Source organism: Panthera uncia, chromosome C2, assembly GCF_023721935.1.
Source record: "Panthera uncia isolate 11264 chromosome C2, Puncia_PCG_1.0, whole genome shotgun sequence".
Taxonomy (NCBI): domain Eukaryota; kingdom Metazoa; phylum Chordata; class Mammalia; order Carnivora; family Felidae; genus Panthera; species Panthera uncia.
In genome coordinates this window covers 66,794,784-66,807,382 of record NC_064810.1, presented here as the reverse complement: position 1 = coordinate 66,807,382, position 12,599 = coordinate 66,794,784, and the positions used below count along the sequence as shown (strand labels likewise).

Genomic DNA, 12,599 nt, shown 5'->3' with positions numbered 1-12,599 from the left:
CCAAATTAACTGAATCCAAGAAGAGGGTCATGGAGAACCAGAGATTTATAGCCCTTCAGTCAGAAGCACAGGTAACATCCTAGGCTTGCTTTTGGCATCTGAAAGGGGGGGGGGGAAGTCCTGTGGGACTGAGCCCATAGTCTGGGGAATCTGATGATGTCTCTGGGTAGAGAATGTCTGAATTGAGTTGAGCTATAGGACACCCAACTGGTGTCAGATAATTGCTTGTATGTATGGAGGGAAAACCCACACATGGAAATTGGGTGCAGAAGCTATCTTTAGAAAAACATCAAATATCTTTAAAAAAAATTTTTTTTTAAATGTTTACTAACTTCTGAGAGAGAGAGAGAGAGAAAGAGCACGAGTAGGGGAGGGGCATATAGGCCTGAGGCAGGGCTCGAACCCACAAACCGCGAGATCATGACCTGAACCAAAGCCGGACGCTTAACCGACTCAGCCACCCAGGTGCCCCAAAACATCAAATATCTTAATACTATTTTCAATTCTTTCCTCAGGGAAAAGAAAAAAGGAGTAGGGAAATAACACAATTTGTTCCTAATACATGTATAACTATATTTATTTATTTGTTTGTTTATTTTGAGAGAGAGAAAAAAACAGCAGGGGAGGGGATGGGGGGAGTGGGACAGAGGATCTGAAGTGGGCTCCATGCTGACAGCAGAAATCCTGACACAGGATTCATGGCACGAATCGTGAGATCATGACCTGAGCTGAAGTTGGAGGCTTAACTGACTCAGTCACCCAGGCACCCTGTATATAACTTTATTTAAAGCAGATACAAAAAAATAATGAAGCAGATACAGATGATAATACCATCACAGAACAAGAGCGGTAATCCAAAGGCTCTCAACCGCTGGCACCATGAAACTTGCCTTTGAGCACACATTGCAGTCAAAGATCCAGAACTTAACAGGAACCAAACTTTTGCTTTTTTGAAGCAAATTTAGCCAAAAGATCTGTAGACATAAAACAATCCTAATAGTAAAAATTTGAATCATCAAAAACTAAATGCATAATCTGATTTTTTAAAAAAGACCTATCCCTTAACTCTCTGGACAAAGGAAAAGATTCTGGGTTTTTAAGTTCTTCATATAGGACCACCTTGGAGGAAATCTACTTTGGGCACTGTGCAGGAATCCACTTCTGAGAGAAGCCCAGAATCATGGGACTCCTCAGCTTGCCCAGTTGGAGCAGGGTAGCTCTGGGGTGCAGAAGCCTTGGTGCCAGACTACCTTCTTCAAATCCCAGAACTTCTACTTATAAACGATGTGACCTTTGTCAAAGTACTTATCCTCTCTGTGCATCAGTTTTCTCAGTTATAAAATGGGGATAGTAATAGTATTAGTCCCAGGAATAAAGCCCTTAAAAAGAGGATAAAATAAATCTATAATAAATATTAGCTAAGCTATTACCATATGATTATAAAAAATGTATATGTGTGTGTATGTGTATCTTTAGGAAAAGAAAAAGACTTCCATCTTTTTTGGAGAGGGGCTGGGACATGGATAACCAGATAATTTGCTAGTATAATTTTCTTCTGACTTGGAAAACCATTTAAAAGTGCATTTTGACATGTCATATATTAATAGCAGGCTCAACTTGCTTTGTCTCTGTCCAGAGATAATACCAGGGAGAGAGATTTTAAGGAAGAAAACAGGACTTGGTGGGACTTAGTAAAAGAATGGAAAAACTATTATGGGGGCTACATAACTGAGAAAATGGTAGTCTGTGGAAACTAAGGAAAGGTTATTTATCTGGAAGCAGGGTATACTTAAAAAGTATAGTGATATCCAGAGGAAAAAATGTTCAGAAACGTGTAGCATTAGTATGACAGGACAAATGCACCCCATATGGCAGATTATAAAACTCAGGAAGGAGCAAGGACCAAGTTAGAGGACTGGTCAGAGTTCAGAGTTTAGAGGTTAAGTGTTCTGGAGTAAAGAAACTCAGTTTTCCACATCAGTAGTAAGGTCTCCAGATATGGCTTCCTTACTCCTGCCTCTGTCAAAGATTCAGGGAGCATATAACCCTCTGCTGGGTTATTAGTAACCTGAGTCCGGCAGCAAAGCATTATGAGGCACCAACTGCATACCAGGCTCTGTACTGTGAAAAATAATAGACTTATTCCTTTGTTGCCCAATCTCTGCTTCTGGCCACTTTTTTGGCCATGAGGGAGGGAGGAAAATGTGTGTCTCTAATTTTCCATAACCAAAGCCCTTTCCTCTGCCACTCATACTAGGATTTTACTTTTAGGGTAAAGAGAAAACAAACAAAAAAACCCCAAAAGGCTATGTCAGAGAGAGCAGTAGAAAGAGGATCAATTGACAGCTACTATTTCAACTGAAGAACACAGACTATTTCAGACCCCCAGTACTCCACTCCCTACTCCCCAAAGAAGACACAAGAATGAGGCACAACACCTCTGCAGCAAAATCACATTGATTTTGGAGCTTTCTTTAATTTTTAATTTTTTTAATGTTTATTTTTGAGAGAGAGAGAAAGTACAGGGGAGGGACGGGGGTGGGGCGGAGAGGATCTGAAGTGGGCTCCATGCTGACAACAGAGAGCCCAGTGTGGGGCTGGAGCTCATGAACTGTGAGATCACAACCTGAGCAGAAGTTGGATGCTCAACCAAGTGAGCCGCCCAGTCACCCCTGGAACTTTTATCTTCCATAAAAAGTAACACTCCAGAAATGACAGACTAGTAGATTCTTACTTCTAAACAGACCACTTCTTGAGATGAAAAAAATTTTAAAGATGTTTCTTCAACTGTGTCTTTTGAAAGCTTGGCTCAAGACATCCTTCCAGCAGTTTTCTTACTCAATTCCTTTATCTTTCAGCTCTTGTTTAACACGTTTCAAATAACCAGGATCAGGGTAGCCAAACCTGCAGAAGGAAAAAGCCCTTTAGCTTCTTCACAAATGGTCTTAAGAAATCTGTACAGTAGATTCCTGGCATTAACATTCAGTGTTGCAAACATTGAAAACAATCTTAAAGACAGATGACTTATAATCACTTGTAAGTGTGTGGAGGTGAGTCATTTAGCTGGTAAGTGAGCCTAGCTGTCTGCCCAGGATCTGCCTTCCAACAAGATGTTTTCATTTTCAGCTCATTGGTAAGCAGTCACTTTCCTAAAGTCATTCTATACTATATTTTTATGGAGAATAATAATTTTCTACAGGAGAATTTTCAAATTTGGTAAATTTTCAAAAGTCTCAGGATGCATTCCTTTTTTTTTAAGTTCTTTTTTATGTTTATTTTTGAGAGAGGGATAGAGTGTGAGTGGATGGGGGGGGCAGACACACACACACACACACACACACACACACACAGAATCCAAAGTAGGCTCCAGGCCCCAAGCTGCCAGCACAGAGTTACTAGCACAGAGCCCGATGTGGGGCTCGAACCCATGAGGAAACTGGACAGCTATATGGAAAAGAATAAAACTGGACCACTTTCTTACACCATACCCCAAAATAAATTCAAAATGGATTAAAGACCTAAACATAGACTTGAAACCAAAAAATTCCTGAAAGAAAACATAGGTAGTAATCTCTTGGATGTTGGTCTTAGCAACTTTCTTCTGGATATGCTCAGGCAAGAGAAACAAAAGCAAAAATGAACTGTTGGGATTACAGCAAAATAAAAAGTTTTTGCAATAAAACAAAAAGGCAAAATACTGAATGGGAGATGGTACTTGCAAATGATAAATCTGATAAGAGATTAACATCCAAAATACATAAAGAACTTATTACAATTCAACACCAAAAAACCCACACAAATAACCTGATTTAAAAATGGGCAGGGGACCTGAATACACATTTTTCCAGAGATATATAGATGGCCAACAGACACACGAAAAGGCACTCAACATCACTAATCATCAGGGAAATGCAAATCAAAACCACAGTGAAATATCACCTCACAGTTGTCAGAATGACTAGTATCTTAAAAAACAAGAAACAAAGTGTTAACAATGATGTACAAAAAAGGGAGCCCAACAGGTGGGAATGTGAACTGGTGCAGTCATGACGGAAAACAGTATGGAGGTTCCTCAAAAAGTCAAAAATAGAAATACCATATGATCCAGTAATTCCACTGCTGGGTATTTACCCAAAGAATACATAAATATTAGTTTGAAAAGATATATGCACATATGTTTATTGCAGCATTATTTATGATAGCCAAGATATGGAAGTGACCTAAGTATCTATAGATAAATGGGCAAAGAATATGTGATATGTATCTCTATCTATCTATATGTATATACACTCTATAGCTATGTAATAGAATATTACTTAGCCATAAAAAAGGATGAAATCTGCGGCACCTGGGTGGCTCAGTTGGTTGAGCACCCGGCTTTGGCTCAGGTCATGATCTCACAGTTTGTGAGTTCAAGCCCCACATCGGGCTTGCTTATGTCAGCACACAGCCCTCTTTGATCCTCTCCCTCTCTCTCTGCCCCTCCCCCACTTGAGCTCTCTCTCTCTCAAAAATAAATAAATATTAAAAATTTTTTAAAAAAGGATGAAATCTTGCCATTTGCAACAACACAGATAGACCTAGAGATGATTATGCTGGGTGAAATAAGTTAGAGAAAGACAAATACACCATATGACTTCACTTACACATCAGATCTAAAATACAACACATACACACACACACACACAGAAACAGTGTCACAAATACAGAGAACAAATTGGTGGTTGCTGGAGTAAGGGAGGCTGCTGGTTGGGGGAGATAGGCAAGAGAGGTGAAAGGGACTAAAAGGTACAAACTTCCAATTGTAAAATAAATTAAGTCACAGGGATGAAAAAAGTACAGGGAATATAGTCAAGATATTATAAATATTACGTCTATAATGTATATAATATACATTATATTATGTATATAACATATATATTGTATATACATGTAATATAGTCAGACTAACAACTTTGTATGGTGATAGTAACTAACTACACTTGTGGTAAGCACCACCTAATGTACACAATTGTGGAATCAACAGCTGCACACCTGAAACTAATATAACATTGTATATCAGCTATACTTCAAAAAAAGACTTTATTGTATCCAATCTCACTGCTATAAAGTCTCCTTATAGCCACATCCTCAAATTGCTGTATTTTATAACCTCTAAATCCTATTTAGCAATCATTATGTTTCAGAAGGTTCTCACTTTTGCGGGCCCCCAAAACGGGATGTTTTGTGGTGGATGTCATTCCATGTAATGACATCTGAGATTCCTAATACTCGAGACTCCCCCACCGTAAAAATCAGCTTTTGGTTAAAGGCCCTACGAAGCAGTCTCAAAACTTCGATTCCTTCCTCATTATTGGGCAGGTATGCTGTTCGTTGTATTCCAGAGTATGCCTTTCCTGGGTTTGGGTGCTTTTCCTGTATGAAGACAAGAAAATATCACCTGAAAACACTCCCATGTCTAAATTTTATTCTACAGATAGACATGCTCATTGTAGATAAGGAAAATCAAAAACAAACAAAATATTAAAGGTTTGTGCATATTCTCAATAATTCATATTTCTCCTCTCTCCCTACGTTCATGCTGGAAACACTATTCATCTTCTGATTTGCACCATTCTAACACATAATCACCACTCACTCTTTCTCTGCCTTAATAAACACAAAAGAGACCTAAGTTATAAGCAAACATTGCTACCTTTATCACTATTTAAAGCCCTTGCATATATAACCATGAAAATAATACCCTGGGAAATCCAGTAATTGGCAAGAGAACAGCCTCTTGCTCTGTAATTCTAACATACTGGAAAGAAACCCATGCACCTCAAGAAACACTTACTGTTTGAATGCCTCCTTTCATGTTATAATTAATCACAATGGAGCCACAGGATTCATAACCTGGAAGTGAGTCTCCTACGACAGTGACAGTCATGGTTCCCTCTGGCTGATTGCCTTTCTGGATACCATAGGAAGTCTGGCACACAGGACAGACCGGTTTATAGGACATGGCTTTGTTGATACAAGGGGAGCAGAATGCATGCTTGCACTTGGGTAGCACTTCTTTGTTACTAATCATGTCCATGCAGATGCTACATATGTCCTCTTCCTTGTCCATGTCTGACGCCCCAGAACCGGCAGAGTGCTGGAATGTGGGTGAAGCTGTTTTTGAATCATTACTGTCAATGTCCACGGATGTTTCATGGTCCTCATCCCATTTGTCTCCAGCTAATGGGGACATCCCCACTTTTTTAAAGATATACTGCTTTGCCTTTGCAAGGTGATCTGGCAATCCAATCAAAGTCATTGACTCTTGATTCAGTACAAAGTGTACATTTGGATGCTTTTTCCTAAAGCCATCAGCAAACTTGGTCCCATGTAAGTGCATTCTCTCTTTGCCCAAAGGTTTCAGTGAAAGCACTTCTCTCATCACCTGACATGACACATGTTGATAGACATCAATGAAACTTGCATAAGCATGGGCAGACAGATCTAATTCCTTGTCCTTAGGTTCAAATAGGATGCAGGTTTTCTCAGTGTTTCCTGAAACCTTACATTGAGTGTCATACTTTTTTTCTATCTTTGGTATCTCCTGGAGTATTTCAGCTTCTAAAAGCTTATACTGAAAAGTATCAACTTCAATTCCATTCATCATGCATCTGGGAGTTGATATTTTCACAGGTCCCATGACAAGACTTTTAGAGTCTTTCAGAGCAAAAAAACATCTGGCAGCTGAAATGTCATCTTGGGTCCCAAGGAGAGTTAATTCTCCTCCTTTCTCCTTTATAAGGAGCTTTGTAAACCGATGATTCAATTCCTGTTTGATTTTATTTGCCTGCTTACTGTCTGCGAAAGCAACACATTGTTGCTCCAGAAGTCCTGCAGTTTTCTGAAATTCACTGACAAAAAACTCCTGAGCTGCTCTGAGGTCACCTGGTTGATTCGAGGTGAAGTCTAAATAGACTATGTTCGAACTCTGCTGGATTATTATTTTTACACCAAATCTGTTCTGTATTGAGTCCATTTTATCAGGATAGATAAATTGGAAGTATTCAAAGAAAGGCAAGGGAATTTCAAAATGGCCACTTTTTTCTTCTGCCCTGTTTTTCGGTTCAGGGGAATAAGGGCAGCCGTTCTGGTGCTGATGGACTGGCTCCTTCTCTGTTGTCAAAGAGGAAGATTCATGTTTCTGCCCCCTTTCCCGGAGTTGCTTATTCAAGAAGTGATGTATTTTTTCAATATCTCCGAAGGTACCACACACCTTCTCAATTCCATTGTGCCCTTCCATCTTTTTGATGTTGGGGCAGATGGTGGTTATGTGTTCCCTCTGCTCTTTAGAGAAGAGGTCACAGTTCAGGTCAGCTGTGACACTAAGGAAGATCTGAAATTTTAAAAGGAACAAACAAAATCTCTCAGACATCAGCTCAATAGTCTCCTGTCAGGACAGTGTCTAGAGACCAGACAAATAGCCATTATGTCTTCCCTTAGCAGAGAGGGTGACTTCTTTCAAACCCTTTTTGCGGAGGGTGCGGTATGCTACAGCCCAGAGGTTCTCAGCTCTGTCTGCACATTAGAATCACCTGGGGAATGAAAACAAAGCAAAAGAAAAACAAACAAACAAACAAACAAGCAAACAAGCCAAGGACCAGGTCCATCTCCAGAGAGTCTGATGTAACTGTGGAGCCTGGGCACGAGGCGTATTTAACAAGTGACGTGGACGAGAATTCCGGATTCTAGAGCCTCCCACTCTCTCCGCTATTGGGGAATGGAGTGAAGGGAAGGTACTTCTGCTTTCGGGCCAGCAGCTGTGGTTCTCACAAGAGTCTGTGACCTTGGAAGGGAGTCATAAATCTGAAAAGGATGTTTTTTCCTATTCTTTTTTTTCCTATTCAGTTTTTTCACTTCTTCAATTCCCCTCCTTTTTAAAAACAGAAACAAAAACAAAAATTAAACACCTAACTGCATGCAGTATTGCTGGGCCCTCTAAATCCTGTCCTTTGAGAAGCTCTAACATAGGACAAAAAAACAGCAGTTAAGCTAAAAAGGACAGAGGCAAATTGAATGTAATCGAAAAGCCAGATTTCTATGATCTGCTCCCCTCAAGGTTTTTGCATGTGCTATTTCCTCCACATGTAACGTCCTTCCTCCAGATCTTCTTTCAAATGTTTCTCTGAATGCGGCCACTTCTTACACCTCCATCAGGACCACCCAGACTCCAAGCCACTGTCATCTTGCTCCTGGCCTGCTGCAAGCCCTCCTAACTGGGCTCTCACCTCCTGCTTCTGCTCTGGCCCCTTCTGAGGACACTCAGTCCTCCACACAGCAACCATTACATTACATTTAGAAATGTAAATCAGATCACCCTACTCCCCTGGTTCAAAATGATTGATCAGATGAATCCCCTAATATTGAAGTTAAAATCCAAAGTCCCTACCTTCATCCCCCCAAAAACCTGACTTCTGGCTACTTCTCCAAATTCCTTTCCTGTCACTCTCTTCCTTGCCCACTGCCTTTTAGTCACACCTGTCTCCCTCCCTGAAGCCTTGGGGTTGAGGATAGAAGCTCCTGTCTCAGTGCCTATGCACTTGTGCTTCCCTCTGCCTCAAACATTCTTACCTCACTTAGTTAGCTCCCTTACTTCATTCATGTCTCCACTCAGACACTATCTCATTTGAGAGGTTTTTTCCTGATATCTTATTTACAACAGTGGTCTCCAGATCCTGTGACAGTGCCTGGCACACAGCAGGCAGTTGATATTGATTGGTTGAATGACTGCATGGCTGGCTCCTTCTCATCACTCAAGTCTCAGGCCAAACGTCATCTCCTCAGAGAAACTGTCTCTGACTTCTGGTCAGAAGCAGCACCACTCCCTTCCCCTTCCTCACCCTGGCCCTGTCACCCTCTAAGGCAAAACCCTATTATATTTTCTTCATAGCACATATCACTGCCTGAAATTATTTTACTTATCTTGTTTACTTGCTTCTTGTCTTTCTATGTACCTCCCCACCCAGCAGGGACCTTGTCTCTTGTGCTCACTTCTATGCCCCAAGGCCTAAAAGAGTACCCGCCTCCAAGTCAGTCTTCAGCAAGTGGTGGTTGGATCAATAATGAAAGATATGGTGAATGGAGAAGAAGGTGCAGGAACATACCCACCTCCTTCTTTCAGTCCTCACCTTTTGGACACAGGAATCCACAGCATTAGGAATATGTTCTTTGTTTGGATGCCTCTCACCAGAAGCATCTTGTGACTGTGCCAGCGAAGATGTTCTGGGTCTTGCATTCTTGTCTGTCGGATTCTCAGTGGGCTCCAGAAAAACAGTCACAAGTTTGTTGTCAACCATAATTTGATGCTTTTCTTTCTTCAAGACTCTCTCTTTAGCTTCAATGGAAACATTTAACACACACATACCCATGGGAAAGGCTTCAAATAAACCTCTTATTCGCGCATCTGTACCCTGCCCCAGCAGCTTCCCAGGAAGGCTGCTCCCTGCATCCTGGAATGGTGGACTGATGACAGGGCATCTGTGCGGGAGCTATTCAAACTCTAACGGGGGCAGCTGTAGAAATGAAAGCTCATGATAATGGAATACAGGCTACTCTTTAAAAGTCGCGTTTCTGAAAATGTCTCCAACTTCCCATTTTAATGATATGGAATAATGTTCATTATATAAAGTTAAGTGAAAAGAGCAAGAATCAAAAATAGAATTCCTAAATGACAAGAGTTTACAGGTATCTAGGGGAGGGAAAGGTGTTCTTCCCAGAGCTAAGAAATTTGAGTCAGGATGAGGATACTGGAAAGCATCAACTTTAAAATGCAGTCTGATCAGGGGCCCCTGGGTGGTTTACTTGGTTAAGCATCTGACTCTTGGTTTTGGCTCATGTCATGATCTCACGGTTTCGTGAGTTTGAGCTCTACATCGGGATCTGTGCTGACAGCATGGAACCTGCTTGGGATTCTCTCTCTCCCCTTCCTCTGCCCCTCCCTCTGCCCCTCCCCTGCTCATGTTGTCTCTGTCTCTCTCATAAATTAACTGATTAAAAAAATGCAGTCAGATCAGATCACCAACCAACTGGGCACTACTGGGCTCTCGTCTCCCTGTTGGGTTGCATCTTTGGGCAGCAAGAGGCCCTCCCCCACCATTCCTCTCCCCACCAGACAGTGTGTAGCAAGCAAAACGGAGTCTCTTATGTCAAACAGGGGCCTGGGTCAAGCAATGACACAAGTAGTTAAAGGTACTGCAGGTAAGAGACATCGCTGGGCCCAGCATCAGCTGACACCCCAGAACTGATAACGAGCAGAAGCAGAGGAGGTCGGCAGGGGCCCAAGACCAATTAAATCCCTTTAAAAAGCAGGAGGGGATTTTTGTAGCAAACTGTCAGACTCTTCAGACATGACCTCTCTATGTCGGACCACTTAAAAAAGGCAGCTGCAGAGGAAGGTCCTGCCCCACTGATCTACGAAGAGAGCTGAGATCCTTCACCGCTTGAAAATAATAAGCAGTAAGTGCTGAGAGCTGACCCCAACGAGAGAGAGGCCTTATCTCAACTGCGCGCTCACAGACTGATGTCACCTTTGGTTCGTTAACTTCCTACACCCTTCTGTTACTTTGTTGTGTGGCTGGTCTTCTGTCCCGCTCCGTGTGCTGTGTAAGAAGTGAAGTTTAATCACATGGTGAAATGTCACTGAGTGTGGAATCCTGAACCTGCTTTATAATTGTGGTCAATTTTGCTATATATATGCCGAATAAAGCTGACCCTCTGTGGAAAGACACAATTCCTGTGTGCACCTTCACCCCGTGCTCACGATCCGGTGCTGTGCTTTCTCCCGCCCTCTGTCTCCTACGTCACCTTGACCTGGGTCTGCTTGGAATCCCTCAGGGCCGGGTCCCTTTGCACCCGCAGCGGCCCGATGCTCACCTTCCCTTTCCATGAACGTCACCTGGAAGGTGACCTGGTCCCTGGGGTCGAGGGGCTGGACGGTGCACTCCCCGCCGCCAGAGTTCTGGCTCTGGAAGTAGATTCCCAGCTTCAAGCGTGTTCGGGGGCTGGACTCGGACACCCGCACCAGCAGCGGGGACGGAGAACGGAGGGTCGAGGCCATGGCTCTCGGCGTCGTCGGGCTCCGGGGGTGCGTGTAGGCCGGGGCGCGAGTGCGCCGCTCCCCGCCGCCCTGGGCCGCAAAGTTTCAGTTTCGCTTTTCCGGAAATCCCTCCCCGTTTCTGCAGAGTCGTTCCCCCTCCTCTCTGGGCTGCCCTCCCTGCTGTGGCCCGCCCGCCGGGTGAGTAGGTCCAAGCCCCTCAGCCCCTGACCCGCCGCCGGCCTAGGGTCGGGGGGCGCTGCCGCTTCTCTCCTGCGGGCTCGGGCGGGGTGGGGGTGGGGGTTCCCAGGGCCCTGCGTCCCCTTGTGAGGATGGGGACGGCGCAGAGCTCTACGTCAAACTAAGTTTCTCCTGTGTTTATGATTCCTTTTATTAACTCTTCTTGTTGTTACTATTATTTGCGGCGAAAATGTAATTCACATTGTGAATTCGGGTAAAACGTACCTACATTTCTTTTAAAATTTGAATTTGTTTACCTGCATTATGACATGTCAGCAGTTATCTCCCTCCAACTCTATCTTTAGAGTGGCCCTTGGGACTTTTGTACCCTGAGGCCTCGATTTGGCTAACAGTACCGACCTGGGTAACGTCCTGCGTACCAGGGAATAAAGATAAGAGCAGAGGCCCTGACCTCAGGGGCTGGGAAAGGAAGGTGGACTTGTGAATAAAGAAGCAAAATCTTTTGAAGGCCTCCAAGAGTAAGTTGGAAGCAGAATCTTAATTAAGAGTGAGGGGTGGGGAGCATCTGAGGCACTAGGATCCCTGGGTCTGAAGCACAGAGGGAGGGGCACTTGGTCTTGGAGGAGGTGAGATGGGACAGAGGAAGTGTCTGGGTCAATGCCGACCAATAGAAATAGGATAGGAGGTATGTAGGTAATTTCAAGTTTTTTTAGTACCCATATTTTTAAAAGTATATGCTCATTGATCAGTTAACACCTGTGTCAATTGACCTAAGTACAAAGTTGTTCTTTACAGCCTTTATTACAATAGCAGAAGATTGGGAACTCCTTAACTATCCATAAATAGGGAGACCTAAAAGTTTAATAGCTTATAGTGCATCTATACAATAGAATGTAAAAAGCAGCAAAAAGAATGAAGAAACCCTTTATGTGGTAACATGGAAAGATCTCAAAGATACATGACATGAAAAAAGGCAAAATGCAGAAGAGTGTGTAAAAGATGCTACCTTGTGTGTAAAAATGCCTCTGAAAGGATCCATGACAAGCTAATAACATTGATTGCATCTGGGAAGGAAGCTTAGGGGTACAGGAGGGAGACTTTTCAATTTGTTGTAAATGTGAACCAGTAAACATTATACCTGCTCAAACAATAAAGTGTAAACTTGAATACATTTCAATCTTTATTTTCTTTAAGGTTATTTATTTATTTTGAGAGAGAGAGAGAGAGAGTGCACGCGCATGCACAGGAGGGAGAAAATTGCAAGCAGGCTCTGTGCTGACAGCACAGAGCTTGATGTGGGGCTTGAACTCACGAACTGTGAGATCAT

General features: G+C 42.7%; 2 protein-coding genes across 2 annotated transcripts in view; one reads left to right on the top strand and one right to left on the bottom strand.

The window, feature by feature from the left end:
- Positions 1 to 2,450: 2,450 nt before the first annotated feature.
- Positions 2,451 to 7,425, bottom strand: DTX3L (deltex E3 ubiquitin ligase 3L). The gene is made up of 3 exons (XM_049628286.1): positions 5,837 to 7,425; positions 5,198 to 5,415; positions 2,451 to 2,904 (listed from the first exon to the last, which is right to left on the bottom strand). The coding sequence occupies exons 1-3, from the start codon at positions 7,412 to 7,414 to the stop codon at positions 2,835 to 2,837; spliced, it is 1,866 nt and encodes a 621-aa protein (XP_049484243.1). The 5' UTR covers positions 7,415 to 7,425; the 3' UTR covers positions 2,451 to 2,834.
- Positions 7,426 to 10,683: 3,258 nt separating this feature from the next.
- PARP9 (poly(ADP-ribose) polymerase family member 9) overlaps positions 10,684 to 12,599 on the top strand; it is a 36,410-nt gene continuing 34,494 nt past the window's right edge. Inside the window, 2 exon segments of the mRNA XM_049628287.1 lie at positions 10,684 to 10,827; positions 10,829 to 11,272. Coding sequence (XP_049484244.1) covers positions 10,732 to 10,827; positions 10,829 to 11,272 — 540 coding nt within the window. The 5' untranslated portion in view covers positions 10,684 to 10,731.